The 20,526-nt window shown below is 42.6% G+C and overlaps 1 protein-coding gene across 1 annotated transcript in view; it reads left to right on the plus strand.

Annotated features, from left to right (window-relative positions):
• Positions 1 to 20,526, plus strand: part of plekhg3 (pleckstrin homology and RhoGEF domain containing G3) — a 127,875-nt gene that overhangs the window by 28,315 nt on the left and 79,034 nt on the right. Inside the window, exon 2 of the mRNA XM_082961654.1 lies at positions 1,634 to 1,701. Coding sequence (XP_082817780.1) covers positions 1,653 to 1,701 — 49 coding nt within the window. The 5' untranslated portion in view covers positions 1,634 to 1,652. The remainder of the gene's footprint in view (positions 1 to 1,633; positions 1,702 to 20,526) is intronic.

Consider the following 20,526-nt stretch of genomic DNA (forward strand, 5'->3'; position numbering starts at 1 on the left):
TGAGTACTGGCATCTATTTCAGTCCAAGTCAAGCACTGCTTTCTGTAACAATTTACTTTAATGGTTTAGTGCTGTTCAGAGTTGTTTGAGGCGAGAGCAAGCAGAAAGTGCTTAAAGGTGTAATAAAATGGTGTGATAAATAAAAATATCTGCCCTATAATTGCCTTGGCTGCACCCCAAGCATAATAGATGAATAGGCTGCCTGCAGACCCACCTTATACAAGGGCAACGGTGCTTTGAGCTCACTGAGGGCCTGACTGCGTCAATCCACTGTGCCCTCAACCTTTTTAAATGACTGAAGGGTGGAGTGAGAGGAAATTTGGATTGGAGAAGTAGCTGTGTCAGTGCCCCTAATTTATTGCTTTCTTGCCCTGTGGAAAATCAAGAAAGTTAGTCCTGTGTGTGGAAAATGTAGTGGTTTGCCAAACTTGCACAGTGTGTGTGGAGCTGTGGACTGAGACAGCCACCCAGACAGATAAAGCCAGAAGTCATGGACAATACCTTACAAGAAGCTTCTTTCTACTGTGTGGTCTGGCACACCACGGAAGATGGGACTGTTAGAAAAGTAAAGTTGAGTTTGTGGTTGGTTGGAAAGCCTGTCATAAGTGGCATGAAGTAACAGCTTAAAGACCCTTGAAGATGTGCGATGGATTCACTTCTTGGATTCTATTGAATGCCCCCTAAGGTTGTAAGTAGTCTGGTGGACATTCAAGATGTAGGAAGACCCATAAAGACATTGGTGGAATCTAATGTTTTGTCAGACCACATGAAGAGGCACATTGGACCACTGTAATTATATACTGACTATTTAATATGTACTTATTAGGTTGGCAAACACCTTTGTGTTCAAGGAAAGTTTGGCCTGCCGTGGCCCGTGGGATCCACATTTTTGGTTTATTTTAGGATTTGTTTTAAATGAGTCAATTGATATTATATTGCTGAGCTGAAATTCTTTGCCAAGTTACAAATCATTAGAGCTATTTTATAAACTTTTAAAAGTTTGTGCAATAAAAAAAAAAAAATTGCGGCAGTTTGATGCAATTATTAACAGGATTTTGAACTTATTTTCTTTCTAATACATGCTGAGGTTAAGTTGAATTTCTCCTGCTGTGTCCAGCAGAGTTAAGAGTTAGGGGAGCTGTTAAACCGGCTCGCTGAAACACCTGCATGATTTGCAATGTTGAGTGGCGATGATATATCCAAGTTCTGTCTGGAGTTCTCCATAAATCAGTCTAGGTACGATTTTTCTTTGTCTGTTAAAAATGTCCAGCTGGAAAAACATGATAGCTCAGTTTCTAGTGCTTTCCCAGGCCACAGCAGCTAAGATAACACCTACACCGTAAAAAAGCACATTTTGTTTCAAATGACAACTGCCGACTTTCCCACACATAATTACCTTAGTGAGCAGAGCTGTACTTCCTCTTTTGGGGGAAAGGAGGATTATGGCACTTCCTGTAATGGTGCGTTGTGGGATTGATGAGCTGTCAAGACTGTGGTCAGCAGCTGTGCACAGCAGTAGTATGTCACAAGATGGGTGTTTTTTAACTGTATGGTCCTCTAGTATCTTGACAGGGGGATCTGATGAGGGCTTTCATTCTCTGTCCTAATCCTGCGTTGTCATGTGTTCTTGCAGTTCCCGAGGCCGCAGTGCCATGCCAGAGGGATCTCACAACGCCACCTATGAAGTCCCAATGGGTGAAGGTAAGACAACTCACTGTTCTCCTGCTTTTTAAAGATATAATCGTCTTAAAGATATACCCACACTATACTGGGATGTTTGATTTCTCAAAACTGGTTACCAAATTATCTGGGAGATGGCATCCAAGTGATAATTTCTAAAATGAGTTGTCGACAGGGAAATATATTTGCTGTATAGGTCCTAGCCAGCAGTTTTTTTTCATACTGCGTCTACTTGTCTCGTCCCGCTAAAAATATAGACCATTTATTGAGGGGACCTTCATTGAATCACAAATCTCCCAGAGAGGTTAATGTATGAACACAATTATACTATTATAATACTCTTGTTCAACCAAGCACATTAGCTTGCAAATGTGAAAGCCCAAGTTTACTGTCTGGTTTAAAGCAATGATGGAATAATGAAGAGCTTAGAATCTTCCGCTGAACTGGTCATTCTGAGTATCTTCTTCTTTGTCTTCCTCCTGACATTTCAGTTCCTGAACTCCAAATAGATGCCAGCCATTTACCAGGAAGCTAGGGAGACTATTTTCTCTCCCACACTCTCTTCTTGAATGTTCTTTTTACATCATACAGCTGGCCTGGCAATGAAGTTAATCTGTTCTGTTCACGCAGGCCGTGTCCTTCAAAGAAAAGAGAAACCCACACTCTGCTCTTGCTCATGCCACTTGTTTTAATTCGAAATGGAACAAGCAAGACCAGTGTGCAGGTTTTGTCTTTTCTATGACGCTATTGCATTATTCCCACGCATCTGCAACAATAATTTCTTAGATAGATGGGGAAAGTTCTTAAATGGCACCCTATTTCCTATATAGTGCACTACCTTTGACCAGGACCCATAGGGAATAGGGTGCCATTTGGGATACAACCATAGAGTTGTGGCAGGTTGAATAGGAAACTTCAAGGAGAAGGGTAGGGAATCTGAATCCTTATGAAGTGTCCAGTACAACAGTTGTGATTGTGTGGTGTCTGCACTGTGTACTTCCATTCTTCTCTCTCTCTCTCTGGTGCTGTGTGGCAGTGGAGGGAACCGGCTCAATCATTAGTCACATAAATCCTTTTCCAGGGTCTGAGTTTCTCACAATGGTGTTCTTTCTGTGCCCTGGTCCCATGCACTATAAAGGAATCTGGTTTGATTTAAACATTTTAAAGCACAGAATATTATATATTTTTGTTATTACAACCATTATTACAACATCATTGGCTTTAGACAACACAGATTTTGTGTTCCCTGGATTGGATGAGGCCATGAACAAAGTGGGGAACTTTTGTGGCTGCAGTTCTGGTATTTTTCCAGGTTCGGTAAAAAAAAGGGGGGGGGGGGGTTTGCCTGTTTTAACAGATGTGAAGGATTGGCGTTTGGGTCTCGTGTTTTTATCATCTGACTTCATTACGCTACTCCTCAAAGTTGTACGTCTTAGTGGAGTTCATCTTAACTCAGTCGGACAAACCACTATACAGTCACACCTGTATTCTCCCCCCTCCCACACAGATGGTACATTCCCAGAGATAATTTATCATAGTGGTGTAACACTGACCACACCACCGTTGTTGAATAGGGGTTAACATCCCTTCAGAATTACAGCCTGGTGATATTGTTAGTAGGGTTGGGTGGTGTCCAGATTTCCATATCGTCATACCATCCTTCTCTCATACCAGGATATACGGTAGTACCAGTTTAGTACACAAGGGGCTGCCAACACATGCAAAAAAAGCACATTGGGCATCTATTACCAGAGTAATAGTGAATTTCAATGGAGGCTGCTAACTAAATATGCACAAACCAAAATAAGCTAATTGCAAAGACAGGCAATCCAGCTCATAAAGTTATACATATATAGTGCTTTGGGAAAGTATTCAGACCCCTTGACTTTTTCCACATTTTGTTACGTTACAGCCTTATTCTAAAATTGATTAAATCGTTTTTTTCCCCCCTCCTCAATCGACAAACAATACCCCATAATGATGAAGCAAAAAACATGTTTTTAAAAAATATTTGCTTATTTATAAAAAATAAAAAACTATCACATTTACATAAGTATTCAGACCCTTTACTCAGTACTTTGTTGAAACACCTTTGGCAACGATTACAGCGTCGAGTCTTTTTGGGTATGACGTTACAAGCTTGGCACACCCGCATTTGGGGAGTTAATCCCATTATTCTCTGCAGTTCTTCTCAAGCTCTGTCAGGTTGGATGGGGAGCGTTGCTGCACAGCTGTTTTCAGGTCTCTCCAGAGATGTTCGATCGGGTTCAAGTCCGGGCTCTGGCTGGGCCACTCAAGGACTTTCAGAGACTTGTCCCGAAGCCACCTCTCTGTTGTCTTTGCTGTGTCCTTAGGGTCGTAGTCCTGTTTGGAAGGTTAACATTCATCCCAGTCTGAGGTCCTGAGCGCTCTGGAGCAGGTTTTTTATCAAGGATCTCTCTGTACTTTGCTCTGTTCATCTTTGCCTCGATCCTGACTAGTCTCCCAGTGCTGCCACCACCATGCTTCACTGTAGGGATGGTGCCAGGTTTCTTCCAGATGTGATGCTTGGCATTCAGGCCACAGAGTTCAATCTTGGTTTCATCAGACCAGAGAATCCTGTTTCTCATGGTCTGAGAGTCTCTTTAGGTGCCTTTTGGCAATCTCCAAGCGGGCTGTCGTGCTTTTACTGACGAGTGGCTTTCGTTTGGCCAATCTACCATAAAAGCCTGATTGGTGGAGTACAGCAGAGATGGTTGTCCTTCGGGAAGTTTCTCCCATCTCCACAGAGTAACTCTAGAGCTCTGTCAGAGTGACCATCGGGTTGTTGCCCACTTCCCTGACAAAGGCCCTTCTCTCCTGATTGCTCAGTTTGTCCGGGCGGCCAGCTCTAGGAAGATTCTTGGTGGTTCCAAACTTCTTCCATTTCAAGCATGATGGAGGCCACTGTGTTCTTGGAGACTTTCAATGCTGCAGAAAGTTTTTGGTACCCTTCCCCAGATCTGTGCCTTTACACAATCTTCTCAGAGTTCTACAGACAATTCCTTCAACCTCATGGCTTGGTTTTTCTGACATGCGCTGTCAACTGTGAGACCTCATATAAACAGGTGTGTGTCTTTCCAAATAAAGTCCAGTCAATTGAATTTACCACAGGTGGACTCCAATCAAGTTGTAGGAACATCTCAATGGAAACAGGATGTACCTGAGGCTCATAGCAAAGGGTCTGAATACTTATGTAAGTAATGTATTTCACATTTTTAAACAGTTTTCACGTTGTCATTGTATTGTGTGTAAATTGATGAGGGGGGGGAAAAGTATTTAATCCATTTTAGAATAAGGCTGTAACGTAACAATGTGGAAAAAGTCAAGGGGTCTGAATACTTTCCGAATGCGCTGTGTATATATAAAATAAAATAAAATAGATGGCAGTAATCACCCCCAGACACACCGGGCTGACTTGATGGGTCTTGTGAAAGAGATGCTACAGTATAACCATCCCACAGCCATGTCTAGCTAAGTGAATGGGTCTCTACAGTAGGTGTAAATGGTATAGTGGAATGGTTACTTGCATATTTGTATAGTAGCCAGTGGTGTAAAGTAAAAATACTTTAAATTACTACTTAAGTTGTTTTTTTGGGGTATCTGTACTTTATATTTTTTACAACTTTTACTTCGCTAATTAAAATTACAAAAAATACTTTCTACTCCTTACATTTTCCCTGACACCCTAAAGTACTTGTTACATTTTGAATGCTTAGCAGGACAGAAAAAGGTCAAATCCACACACTTATTAAGAGAACATCCCTGGTCACCCCTACTGCCTCTGATCTGGAGGACTCACTAAACAGAGAACATACCTGGTCACCCCTACTGCCTCTGATCTGGAGGACTCACTAAACAGAGAACATACCTGGTCATCCCTACTGCCTCTGATCTGGAGGACTCACTAAACAGAGAACATACCTGGTCACCCCTACTGCCTCTGATCTGGAGGACTCACTAAACAGAGAACATGCCTGGTCACCCCTACTGCCTCTGATCTGGAGGACTCACTAAACAGAGAACATGCCTGGTCATCCCTACTGCCTCTGATCTGGAGGACTCACTAAACAGAGAACATCCCTGGTCACCCCTACTGTCTCTGATCTGGAGGACTCACTAAACAGAGAACATACCTGGTCATCCCTACTGCCTCTGATCTGGAGGACTCACTAAACAGAGAACATCCCTGGTCACCCCTACTGCCTCTGATCTGGAGGACTCACTAAACAGAGAACATACCTGGTCATCCCTACTGCCTCTGATCTGGAGGACTCACTAAACACATGATTCGTTTGTAAATGATGTCTGAGTGTTGGAGTGTGCCCCTGGCTATCCGTAAATAAAGACATTTGTGCCGTCTGGTTTGCTTAATATAAGGATTTTGTTATTATTCATACTTTTTAGTTTTGATACTTAGGTATATTTTAGCAACTACATTTATTTTTTGATAAAACCAAATACATTTAGACTTACTCAAGTAGTATTTTACTGGGTGATTTTCACTTTTAGGTTTACTTTTCTGTTAAGGTATCTTTACTTTGACTCTAGTATGAGAATTGGGTACTTTTTCCACCACTGATAGTAGCGATATCAAAACTAGAAAGTGTCCAGATCAAAAAAGTGTCAGTCGAGAAAGAACAAAATAATATACAAGAACCATATCAGAGATCCTGGTGATGGATGACATTTACAACCTTGCATAACATCAATTCACCTCCCAAGGTTAGATAATGATAACATTATACAAGGAAAATTATATTCACCTGAAGTGCTGGTACTGCTTGATATGTGGCAGCGGCCTGAAGTACGGAGTCTGGTGTTGTTGCCAGCCATATCTTTCCACCAGCACTGTGCCATCCTCCAGTCCAACCCGCTGTGGGATGTTGACCCCTGTCAGTGTTGTCCTTCACCACACCTGGAATCTCTGACAGTGTTCACTCTGGTCTGTCTGAAGCGCTGCTTGATGAGGCCGAAGCACCAGTCAGGTTCAAACTTGGTGTGGCCTGTGATCATGAAGGGAAGGTCCAGACTGATGGAGCTTGTGCATAGTCTGCCAGGCACAATACCAGAGCACAATTTTTTATAACTAACCCAAGATAGACCTCAGCCTGTCATTTTCAATGGGAACAAATTAGTCCTAGTGGGCAGAACAAGCAAGGTGGGCAGAGCCAAGCAAGAGCTAGTGAGATTGTATTGGAGCGTTCAAGCCCACATTTGCATATTTCCGTTAGGGAACACCTACTCTGCGAAGTGCCCGTGTGCAATACTGTAACTACAATTCGTCTTTGCTCTCCTTCTCAGCAATGCAAGTTTTAAAAAACTTTGTCAAAGGGTAAAGTCTACAAAAATGTGTCCACTCTGTTTGTAACAGATTGTAGTTTTTGAGAAAAGAAAACTGTATTGAGATGAAATGTTTCATCGATGAGAACATTTGCAGAATGTCGGCCAAAATCCATTTCATTCCGTCTTCTCCGGACACTGGGCTTCCTCTCATCACCATATTTGGTAGTGAGTGGAAACGTCAAGCGGTGGCTTGACATTTTCTAGATCCGGTGAAATATCTGTCATTGTTCTACCTGTGGTGGTGACGTGTGACATACGCCTAGCTTCCTGAAACGGCTCGCAACTAGCGTTGCACTTCTGTTGTGATCTGATGAAAATGTAGCTATTTTCTGCCGAATGTGTTGCACTAATGTATTTTCTGTGAAGGAAAACTATAGTTGCACGTCCCTGATCACTCTGTTGAAGCAAAAAAAAACACTGACTTTCAATATAAAACATGACCCCTGTCAATACCCAGCTGGACTCACCTGCTCCCGCTTTCTCCTGTTGTGATATTTACAAACAAGCACGTGACTGGCTCAACTGTTCTGGGCAACGACGGTGAGCTTCATAATGTAAAATAATGTGACAGGTGAAATGAAGAACGTAATATGCTTTATCTCCTAACCTATTTCACAAGATGACTGCTGGGATTTGTTTAAAAAGTTGCTACAAATAGTAAAATGTATTGGGAAAAACTTCAGAGAAATAGTTTCAACAGTATTGGAAAAACCATCCTGTGGCTATTTTCCAAACACCCCAGTATACTGGATATACAGTATACCTCCCAAGCCTAATTTTTCAACACCAGCTGGTTTCTTTCTCCTCCTTCATTGAGAACATGTATTTTATTTGTCAGCATAAGGCCTAATGTTATTTTTCCCGACAGGTAGGACTACAGATGATCTTTACAAGTTCTAAAATGATTGCCATCAGTGAAGCTTGTCTTCCCTACTTCTGTTTTTTGTAGCTTAGAATATTTGTGAAAAGTGCAGCACTCTGAACTGTTGCTGGGCCGGTAACCAAAAGGTTGCTGGATCAAATCCCCGAGCTGACAAGGTAAAAATCTGTCGTTTTTGCCCCTGAGCAAGGCAGTTAACCCACTGTTCCCCGGGCGCTGAAGACGTGGATGTCGATTGAAGGGAGTCCTCCGCACCTCTCTGATACAGAGGGGTTGGGTTAAATGCAGAAGACACATTTCAGTTGAATACATTCAGTTGTACAACTGACTAGGTATCCCCCTTTTCCTTTCCCTTTCCTAACACAGCCTAGTGACCTGTTGCCTGCTTTACAGAGAAAGTCCTGTGACCTGTCGTCTGCTTTACGGAGAGAGCCTAGTGACCTGTCGTCTGCTTTACGGAGAGAGCCTAGTGACCTGTCGCCTGCTTTACGGACAGAGTCCTAGTGACCTGTCGTCTGCTTTACGGAGAGAGCCTAGTGACCTGTCGTCTGCTTTACGGACAGAGCCTAGTGACCTGTCGTCTGCTTTACGGAGAGAGCCTAGTGACCTGTCGTCTGCTTACGGACAGAGCCTAGTGACCTGTCGTCTGCTTACGGACAGAGCCTAGTGACCTGTCGTCTGCTTTACGGACAGAGCCTAGTGACCTGTCGTCTGCTTTACGGACAGAGCCTAGTGACCTGTCGTCTGCTTACGGACAGAGCCAGTGCCTGTCGTCTGCTTTACGGACAGAGCCTAGTGACCTGTCGTCTGCTTTATGGACAGAGCCTAGTGACCTGTCGTCTGCTTTACGGACAGAGCCTAGTGACCTGTCGTCTGCTTTACGGACAGAGCCTAGTGACCTGTCCTGTCGTCTGCTTTACGGACAGAGCCTAGTGACCTGTCCTGTTTTTAATGCAGCCAGGGGGAGGTATGGCCTTCTGCCATGGGAATTGTAATGGTTCCTATCTGAAGACAGACGGACAGGGAGTCTGGAACACTGGAATGCTTCTAGTTCTGTCACCACATACACTTAGCTGAAAGGTGAAGAGAGGTGAGCTCATACTTTTGGATTTAAAAAAACGTGAAATACAATAACATCTTTGTAGGGAGATTGTACAGAACAGTGCTCCAACTACAGAATATTCTCATTGGCTCCTCTCCAGGCCTGAAGAGCGTGTTCTGACGAAATTATTGTCTGGAAGTGAATTTATGACATCCATTTAAGGTTGTGTGTTATTATTCATGTCGGTGGAACGTCTGCATGAATGATAGTTGGTGTCTTGAGGCTGGTTTACAGTCTTAATCTCTACCTCTTCTTGTTGGTAATTGCAGAGAGAGACCTAATGCAGAGGGCCAGTATGAATGTAATTTGTATTCTAGTATTTCTCCTTTTATTATAAGTCTGTGATTGTCTTCAACTGTCTGCTCAGCACTCAGCGTGTTTAATAACTAGGTTAACTCTTTGGCTGCATAATGTTGTACACTATAAAGACATTTGCCACTGGTAGTGACAGCAGCCTGTGACTCCCTCAGGAGTATGTACATGCTGTGTGCATGCTGTTCCCCTCTATCTTTGTGTGACATGCTGACTTACACTACATATACAAATGTAGTGTGATTCGGCTATTTCAGCCACACCCCTTGCTGACAGGCATATAAAATCGGGCTTGCAGCCATGCAATCTCCATAGACAAACAGTGTGTCGTGCTTCAGCTATACCAGATTAAGTGATATGACATGCTATTCTATAAAATAATGTCTCTGTAATTACGATTACCTGATTAAGCTAATCAGGTATATGTAATTAACTAGAAAGTCGGGGCACCACGAAATAATGTTTATAGAGCTGTTATCTTCCGAATAAACTCTTAAAGACCTAGTAATCTTTTACATCAGTTGCAGTCAATATTTAATCGTCAACTTACAACTTTCAGATATCTTCACGAACTCTGGCTAACAAGTTGAATCAGCAATATAAAATTTGGTTGAATTATTTATTTACTAAATACCTAAATAATCACACAGAATGGATCATACATTGATTACAAATTATGTCATAAAGAAAAAAACTGCCCTGGTGGACGGAGCCAACATGATGGCTGGTTACACAAAGGAAAGGGGGTTGGGTTTGAGTGAAAGAGCGGGAAGACTGAGTAACAAAGGGAGAAGCTATGCTGTCACAAATACAGTATCTTATGCATTCTAAATTACCGCCCATTTGAAAAAGGAAAATGCAATAAATATTTACTCTGTGATGCACTTCGGTAAATTATCATAGATCATAGGCCGGGTTGTCCAGCATGGATCTCTGGTCCTCTGAAGACTGTCTAGTGGTGAACTGGAGCGTGGTAGAATGGGTACTCTGTCCGTCCTCTCCTAGCCCACGTTTAGAGGGGCGGAGGGGGTAGCACTTCTTTAGTGAATAAGAGTTCAAAGTTTATACCATGTTGCCGTACTTTAAGCTGATGCTATATTCTGGCTGGTATAGTCGAAATTCATCCTTCCGGCGTGTAGGTCGTCACCTTCACATTGAAATTCGATGCCAATTGCATTAGGTTCTTGCTGATGTTGGCTTAGTTCTGTAGGTGGTCTTTGTCCTTTCAACGTGGGGACTGCCAGTCCGCACGTCCTTGGAACAGGTAATTTGAGCCCTTTTAACGTAGGACCGTCGCCCTAACGTCCTCGGAACAGAAAGTTACATTTTTGTCAAGGGGCTTATATAGGATTGGGAGAGAGGGCCGTATTTCATAGTTTACACCCAGTGTCTGTTCACATGGGTGGGGCCTCTGAGTGAGCAGAGTGGTGTTCTTCTGACAAACCGTTCTCTCATTAAGAAGCTAAAATTACATTTAATCTTTTCACAAATAGTTTCATATTTAAATTGCACAATTTCAGATGAATCTGATAACTAGAATGTGTCGACTTTCCAAGATAGTGTGTATGTCATCCTGTCATTAGTAATAATGTCTCAGACAACAACTGATCTGAGATCATATTCATTAAGTACCAATGCATATTTTCAACTGGTTGGATTACCGAAATATGGTTCCATTTCCCATCTTTTGATGTCACCAGACTCTCCATGTTAACAAAGGGATTTTCAATAGTCACATCGGTGTAGAGAGAGGAAAAAGGGGAAAGGTATTTATGGGGGACGTAAACCTCCCCCATCAAGCCAATGTCATGACAGTTGCCAGTAGAATGGCCTTACCGAAGAGCTCAGTGACTTTCAACGTGGCACCGTCATAGGATGCCACCTTTCCAACAAGTCAGTTCATAAAATTTCTGCCCTGCCAGAGCTGCCCAGGTCAACTGTAAACGCTCTTAATGTGAAGTGGAAACATCTAGGAGCAACTACGTCTCAGCCGCGAAGTGATAGGCCACACAAGCTCACAGAATGGGACCGCTGAGTGTTGAAATGCATAGCGCATAAAAAACGTCTGTCCTCTGCAACACTCACTACCGAGTTCCAAACTCTCTCTGGAAGTAACGTCAGCACAAGAACTGTTCGTCGGAAGCTTCATGAAATGGGTTTCCATGGCCGAGCAGCCGCACACAAGCCTAAGATCATAATGCTCAATGCCAAGCATCGGCTGGAGAGGTGTAAAGCTCGCCGCCATTGGACTCTGGAGCTGTGGAAACACGTTTTCTGGAGTGATGAATCACGCTTCACCATCTGGAAGTTCAATGGTCGAATCTGGGTTTAGCTGATGCCAGGAGAACACTACATGCCCGAATGCATAGTGTCAACTGTAAAGTTTGGTGGAGAAGGAATAATGGTTTGGGGCTGTGTTTCATGGTTCTGGCTAGGCCCCTTAGTTCCAGTGAAGGGAAATCTTAACGCTACAGCATAAAATGATATTCTAGACAATTCTGTGCTTCCAACTTTGCGGCAACAGTTTGGGGAAGGCCCTTTCCTGTTTCAGTATGACATTGCCCGTGTGTACAAAGTGAGATCCATACAGAAATGGTTTGTCGAGCTCGGTGTGGAAGAACTTGACTGGCCTGCACAGAACCCTGACCTCAACCCCATCGAACACCTTCCGGATGAATTGGAACGCCGACTGCGAGCCAGGCCTAATTGCTCAACATCAGTGCCCTACCTCACTAATACTCTTATGGCTGAATGTAAGCAAGTCCCTGCAGCAATGAACCAAAATCTAGTGGAAAGCCTTCCCAAAAGAGTAGAGGCTGTTATAGCAGCAATGGGGGGGAACAACTCCATATTAATGTTCGACGGGAAGATGTCCACATACTTTCAGGTATGTGTGTGTGTGTGTGTGTGTGTGTGTGTGTGCGCGGTGCGTGCGTGCGTGCGCTCAGGCACACGGAGAATACAAAACATTAAGAACACCTGCCCTTTCCAATACAGACTGACCAGGTGAAAGCTATGATCCCTTATTGATGTCACTTGTTAGATCCACTTCAATCAGTGTAGATTAAGGGGAGGAGACAGGTTCAAGGATTTTTACGCCTTGAGACATGGATTGTGTCTGTTTGCCATTGAGGGTAAATGGGCAAGACAAAATATTTAATTGCCTTTGAACTGGGTATGGTAGTAGGTGCCAGGCACGCACTGGTTTGTGTCAAGAACTGCAACGCTGCTGGTTTTCCCACAGTTTCCCGTGTGTATCAAGAATGGTCCACCACCCAAAGGACGTCTAGCCAACTTGACACAACTGTGGGATAGCATTAGAGTCAACATGGGCCAATATCCCTATGGAACGCTTTCAACACCTTGATGAATTGAGGCTGTTCTGAGGGCAAGAGGTTGTGCGACTCAATATTAGGAAGGTGTTCTTAATGTTTTGTACACTCAGTGTATGTATTTATATTCCGGACTATGATTTTGCTCATTCTGATATTTCTTAATTTCTTTATTTTTTTAACTTTTTGGATTATAGGCGTATTGCTAGGTATTATTGCTGCACTGTTTGAGCTAGAAACAAGCTTTTCACTGCACCTGCGATAACACCGACAAATCTGTGTACACGACCAATAAGCTTTGATTTGGTTTCAATGGGCTTCTTTAGTTAATACATGTCTAAATAAAATGCCTTGCAGAAACATAGAACAGCATTGATGGGAAGTTAAAAATAGTGATTTGCTTATTTTAAATTTGCTTCACTTCATTAAGGAGGTACATGAATTGCTGCCAGTAGGCCTATTCAATACCCTGAAAGTAGGCCTATATTGAAAAACATTCATCATTGTGACTGATTTATGGCTGTAAAAACACAAACTCAGCGGTCCTGATGGTAGCGTAGAATCAAATGGTTTATGGCACCCCATATTTCCTCTTAACCTCTTACGGTAGATGTCTAGGTCCCCAGTTTGATGACTAGGTCCCCGGTTTGATGACTAGGTCCCCGGTTTGATGACTAGGTCCCCGGTTTGATGACTAGGTCCCCGGTTTGGAGACTAGGTCCCCGGTTTGGAGACTAGGTCCCCGGTTTGATGACTAGGTCCCCGGTTTGATGACTAGGTCCCCGGGGGTTTGATGACTAGGTCCCCGGTTTGATGTCTAGGTCCCCAGTTTGAGTTTCCCTCAGTTAAGACTGAGTTAAGTTAAGGCTCCAACTGTCGAGAATTGTCTGTCAGCAGTGAAGGTGCGAAAATGACATAAGCTCAGTCCAAGGTCTCCTCTTGACATTGGGATTTGGTTAGATAAATGGCATTAAGAGAATTATTAATGCACAGTGTTTTTGAGAACATTTTGCTGGCTGGTTTGAAAATGCCTGCTCCGGGAATGTTTTCTCAGCACATTTGGAAGGAGATTAAAAGATCAGCACCTTTTACCTAGAGTGTTTTGGTGACATTATGCCAGACGTTGCATTTTCAGCTGAAATGGAGCTGATTAGCTAGCCTACTATAACCACTCTACAGAATTCAGAGAGCTTAATCAATGCAGGGTAAAGCAGAATGTGTGAAAATGCCACAGAAGAGACGGCGGTAAGTCTTCCCCTCACTGAAACTGAATGTTGGCCTGAATTATGACAAAATACCCTTGAAACTTGACCAATTTCCCTACACTATGTTTCACTATTTTGATCAATTTGGCAGTCTTGGTTACTCTGTTATCCTGTTTTGTATGATAGTCCCAGTGTGTTGTAGTGTGTTGCCTCTGATAACATGGAGTAAAGACTGAATTCTGGTTCTCCATCCATCTCATAGCATCACCTGGCCCATGAGACGCAGGGAGGAGGGCATTCCGCAGATACCTCCTCATGCCGAGGGATGATTTGTTGGAGGGGTAGCCCAGCAAGATGCCTGTCAGACTGCTTTCTTTCATTACACAAACCCAGCAAGCATCTTCCAAGCAATCATCAGCTCAACACCAAGGTTTCCAAAGAGTGGGTGGGTGGTCAGGATAGTATCGAGGAAGAACGTAAGAGATCAAGGAAAGTAAAATTAGACGCCCAGACGATGTTCCTACGTCTTCACGGCGGCAAAAGGAATGAATTTGTAATCAGACTGACATGACATTCGATACCCATCTGACCACTATACTGTACAGTATGTACCATGGCTTGTTTTTACAGTCTCTAGAGCCCAGAACGCTCCACACTTACATCCAGACATGGAAAGAACATAGGCCAAATTGGGTTTGGCTGTGGAATAGGTCTGAGAGCCAACTAGCTCAAATATTCATAGGTTCAAATCTATTGTAAATCTGAGTCTCAACTGCGGTGGAACACATGCTTTCAGGGAGGATTACCTCTGATATCGTTTTTAATAAATCAGACATATAAATGAAACCATGCTTCTTGTCCAAACAGGCTCACCAGCTCTGAGAATCCAAAGTTCATGGCACCTCATATTTAAAGCCCCTTTGCAGATATTCTGTATATTCAGTTTCAGTTAGGAATAAACAAAGTGTGTACTGCTGCCCAGACTATTAGGTTGCTAAGCACACATGACATGATACATGGTTGGAAAGCAGTTTTTGAACCCCAAACTCACAAACTGTTCAGCTCAGACATTGAATTTGAATGCCCAGACAACTGTTAGCATGGTATATTATAGTATCATGTTCACACTGTTTATGTTGCTAACACTGCTACTTATCAAGTCAGCAAGCATTGCTGTGGTTTCTGGAAGAAGCTGCAGTTGACAGGAACTAGCAACATGCTGTGAATTGTGAAGGGAGTTTTTGCCCTCCTCTGTGTGCTTGAACCATTTGGAGACTCAATGTTTTGACCAATCAATGGTGTCTGTGGCAGTGATGTTATGTTGCTGAGAGAGAGAGAGAGAGAGACTTAAAGTAGGTAAATGGTTTAAGTGGATTTGGTGGGCAGGCCGTACTATACAAGCCTTCTAGTACTGTATGTTGTGAGTAAACAGGAGCCATTAACAAACACAATGGAAAGTTAGGTAGGATGTACAGGGACATAGATTTTTTTCTTGGCAAATGTTTTCCTCATTCTTCTACGCTCTAACATGGATTAATTGTTCTGATGTGATTTTATATAGAATATATTGCATTAATAATCTCATATGGCATAAATGATTGACTAGTGATTTGTCTTCGATTGGGTGAGTCAAGTGGATCATATTTGGCCATGAAAGAGGATACTTGTTCTGCAGTACACTCATGTGATACCTCACTCAGATGTACTATTTAGGTAATTGTAAATAAATCATGTAATATTGGGTCTGATGTGTGTTATGGAGGAATACCAAGTTACTTAGAAGCTCCACTGTACTTTTAGAGGAATGCACCAGGGGGAGTTTGCTGGCTGCACTTCACTGGTGTCCTGCTTATCTGATTACAGCAGGCTACTGTAAGTGCCTCTGCTAACAACCCTGTCTCTTAATGTCAAACCACACTACAGTATATTGTTAGACTAAGAATTTGACTAAATAAATGAGTCAAATTTGAATATTTTTTTCCACCACCATTCCTTCTAGTTTGTGACCTTGCAAACACTTAGACATATATCCTCCACATCACACTTTAAGATTCATATTGCACTGTTGTTTTTTTACAAGCCCTAACCTTCCAGACAGCAGAGTAGGGATAGACTGGCTGCCGCTGTACTGAGCTGTCTACGACTGCAGTGATCAGTGTGAGTGGAACCTCTAGCCTGCCTGCAGATCAGTGCAGACCGCAGGCTTTATGCTGTCAGTTCCCTCTGAACTAACACTAATTGGATAGAAGTTTTTCCACCAGCGAAGGGAGGCAGGTGTGTTTTGGCTGAGGATACAGACAATCTGATTTGATGAATGGGAATGCTGTGAGGGTCGAACATTTTTGATAAAAGAGGGATTTGATTATGTTTTAAAGACATCAATCAGGATTTTTGAAGGAGTTTTCTTGGAGTTTTTCCAGAGGAAAGATATTAAGGTTTGTGGTCATTTTTAAGGACGTTGAATGTACCCTTTTTGATTGCACTAATGGGATGCTTCTGTTATGTATATGGAAGTTATCTTTTTAAATGTATTTGTTTGTGATGGCAAGCCTCATAGTGAGCAAATCACGAAGTTGTTGTGGGGTTTTATCAACTTTCCATTATTCATTAGTCATATTCAGCATGCTTTAATGAATTGTGATTATGCTACCTATTTGGTTTACAAGACTACAACTAATCCTGCAAGAAAAACCCTAAAAAGTGGCAATTTGTATGTGAAAATATCACATGTTTAGTTCATTGATGCCCTTGTCTCACAAAAAAATATTTGCAAAAACAAATCCCTGTCAAGACAGTTACGTGTCCCTTACAGAGGATTTATTTTTGTATTATAATTGTTTTGCTTTGTTTAACAGGGAGTCCCATTGAGGCCAGGGTCTCTTTCTCAAGGGAGCCCTGCATACACATGATTTACAAAATACAATACAAATACATTAAAGAAAAACAATCACATTCCTAAGCAAGGAGGTCTCCAATCAACATGTAGGACTGCCTAAGAGGCACCATAACATCCCGTTGTAAGGAACTCTGTAGATTGTTCTATACATGGGGTGCAAATAAATTAAAAGCAGTTTTACCTAACTCTGAGGAGACCAGAGGGATTTCCAGAGTTAGCCATCCCTGAGACCGGGTATGGTATCTCGTACACTACCAGTCAAAACTACTGTCAACATTTTTATAACACCTGCTCATTCAAGGGTTTTTCAATTATTATTATTATTATTATAAATTATTTTTTTTTACATTATAGAATAATAGTAAAGACATCAAAACTATGAAACAACACATATGGAATCATGTAGTAACCAAAAAAGTGTTAAACAAATCTAAATATATTTGAGATTCTTCAAATAGCCATGACAGCTTTGCACACTCATGGCATTCTCTCAACCAGCTTCACCTGGAATGCTTTTCCAACAGTCTTGAAGGAGTTCCCACATATGCTGAGCACTCATTGGCTGCTTCACTCTGCGGTCCGACTCATCCAAAATCATCTCAATTTGGTTGAGGTCGGGTTTGTGGAGGCCAGGTCATCTGATGCAGCACTCCATCACTCTCCTTCTTGGTAAAATATTCCTTACACAGCCTAGGAGGGGTGTTGGGTCATTGTCCTGTTGAAAAACTAATTATTGTCCCACTAAGCCCAACCCAGATGGGATGGCGTATCGCTGCAGAATGCTGTGGTAGCCATGCTGGCTAAGTGTGCCTTGAATTCTAAATAAATCAGACTGTGTCACCAGCAAAGCACACCCACACCATAACACCACCTCATCCATGGTTTACAGTGGAAAATACACATGCTGAGATCAGCCGTTCATCCACACCGCGTCTCACAAAGACACAGTGGTTCGAACGAAAAATCTCCAATTTGGAATCCAGACTAAAGGACAAATGTCCATTGCTCGTGTTTCTTGGCCCAAGCAAGTCTCAATTTTCTTATTAGTTTCCTTTAGTAGTGGTTTCTTTGCAGCAATTTGACCATGAAGGCCTGAGTCACACAGTCTCCTCTGAACAGTTGATGTTGAGATGTGTCTGTTACTTGAACTCTGTAGCATTTATTTGGGCTGCAAATTCTGAGGCTGGTAACTCTAATGAACTTATCCTCTGCAGCAGAGGTAACTCTGGGTCTTCCATTCCTGTGGTGGTCCTCATGAGAGCCAGTTTCATCATAGCGCTTGATGGTTGAGAGAGGTTCACTACCTCATGAAGCTAGTTTAGAGAATGCCAATAGTGTGTGTGTAACACTTTTTTTGGTTACTATACATGAGTCCAAACGTGTTATTTTTTTATTTTTAATTCGACAATGTAGAACATAGTAAAAATAAACACCTTTGAATGAGTACTGTAGGTGTTCTCAAACTTTTGACCTGTTGTGTACGTCTAAAGGTTATTAACGGACGTTTGGTACGGCGTGAGTTTTTGTAAGAGCGCTTAATATAAAAAATATAAAAAAGAGAGCGACGAGGCGATCTACATGACTTCAAAGAGGGCCAGGCTACTGTCTGGTAAATAATGCAGATGGTGATACAATATCCCACCATCCAGCATCTACATGTGTAGAGGACAAGGAGCAATTTTTAACAAGATAGTCAAGGTCATGGAGTATCTGCTGTCTGGAGTCTCACACACCAGCCTTTTTGTCTGTGGATTCCAGTTGTAACTGTAGAGTGGTGGTCTTATGGTCAGTGACAAAGTTCTTTCTTTACTCTACGTCGCTAATCTCGGGTCACATGTTCAGGGTCCGAGACCCTCTTAATTACAGTGTTAAGTAACAGTGCCACACCTCCTTCGGTATTACCTTGCCCGGTCCATCTATAGATCATCCTATCATTCTAATGCACGATCAGTTATTAGTTCAAATGTAAAGGTGAATGTGAAAATGGAGTCACTGCCTAACTGCCCCAAAATAATCTTTGTGGAATTCGGAACAAAATGGGACCGCAGTTTGAGAATTGAATTAGAGAGCGGAAAAAAGCAAGTCGATGGTTACCACTAAGGTCAGCCTCTGTGGCACACTGTGATGAAAGCAGCATTGGTTCTAGGCTGTAACAAATGTAAGGTTTTGTAGTGTCCGTAAGCACTGGCCCTGGAACATTGAAGTGCTTATCATTTGCAATGTAGGAACAAAACACTAATTTCATAACCGTATCATCAGACGTTCAGAAATGTTCATGAATAACCCATGTGCGAGCCCAGTTCCATTTTTAGGGAGGATTTTTATTTTTTTCTAGGACCAAGCCAGTGTTTTTACCGCGCATTAGATCATTGTGAGGGAAATAAGGTTTAGTGGTAATCTGTTTTTGTTTTCCTGTCAGCTGGTAGCAGTCGCAGGACACCGTGCAGTTGGAGAGTTCACCTATGTTATACAGCTCCTAGGCCAGCCCTCACGGCAGGAGTCTCATAATAGGGCTGTTCCTTTTTGTGTTTTTTTTCCTGGAATAGGAAAATCTACACCTGAGTTAGCGAGGTGCAGGCCGGGGGAAGGCAACACTTTAGAAAGATGGTCGAAAAGAAATAAGATAATCACGCACTTCATAACTATTAAGTAATATAACCAATGTGTGTTTGCCACAGGGATCCACGAGCATTTGAGCAGTAATGGTCTTCCCAGCTGAAATTTAGATCCAGCCGCCGTGGTAGGCGTTTCAGGGCCGCCGTGGTAGGCGTTTCAGGGCCGCCGTGGTAGGCGTTTCAGGGCCACTTTTGACTCTATTAGGAAGCCCTAGTTGGAGATCCTTCCCTTTGCCAAGAGTTACGAGGCACAATCATCTGTCTCTCTTCCTCAAATGTGTCATGGTTTGTGGGGACCCAAAAAAGAGCTCCAACACATTCCTTCTCTCTTTGAAATGCTATACTTTGGCTTTGATGTCTGTATTCATTGACGTTTTATAGTTCTGTCTGTCCCCCCGTCTCCTATACTTACTGTGTCTCATATGCTACCACTCACGGTGAAGTGAACCAAGTGAGGAAATGCTGTGATCCTAGGAGTGTGCCAAGGTTACAGTTTATTTGAAAGCCAATGGCTTTTTCAGTAGCTACTAGTGGGCCCTTGCCCAGGGGACACCACTGCATCAGGATCAAGAGCCGGTCTCTTGACCTCACCTAGCAGCAGGGATTAGGTTAATCTGGCCCCATTGGTCTGAGCAAGAATAGGGTCAGTACACTGGGAATGACTCCAAGAGATGAACATGTCCCTTTCTGAGACAGTCCTACGAGGGTCAGTTGTCCTCACCCTACTGTCACTGCCCCACACTGTTCTGCAAGTGCCAAAAACTATTTCAACAAAGTTCATCCCATTACGTCCATCCTGGATGCAGGTAGAGCAACATTACTCCTGAGGTCATATACTTAAAACACCTATTTTGTAGACTAATCCCAGGTCTGTTTGTACTCTTGACAACTATTGCTCATTTTCAAGACGAACTGGTTTGGCATGACAATAAGTGATGCGGAGTTGTCATGATGGCACAAACAGATCTGGGATCAGGCTACGTATTTTGTGTGTGTCATCAGTAGTGGTCTGACACACACACATACATTAACCGTACATTATGTAATGGGTTATCTAATCCTGTATCCATCTGATGCAGGCAAAAATGGAAACGTGTTAAAACGACAACATTCTCTTTTGGTTCTCTATAGTTGTGTGGA

The sequence above is a fragment of the Salmo salar genome, chromosome 15 (genome assembly GCF_965601325.2).
Source record: "Salmo salar chromosome 15, fSalSal1, whole genome shotgun sequence".
Lineage (NCBI taxonomy): Eukaryota > Metazoa > Chordata > Actinopteri > Salmoniformes > Salmonidae > Salmo > Salmo salar.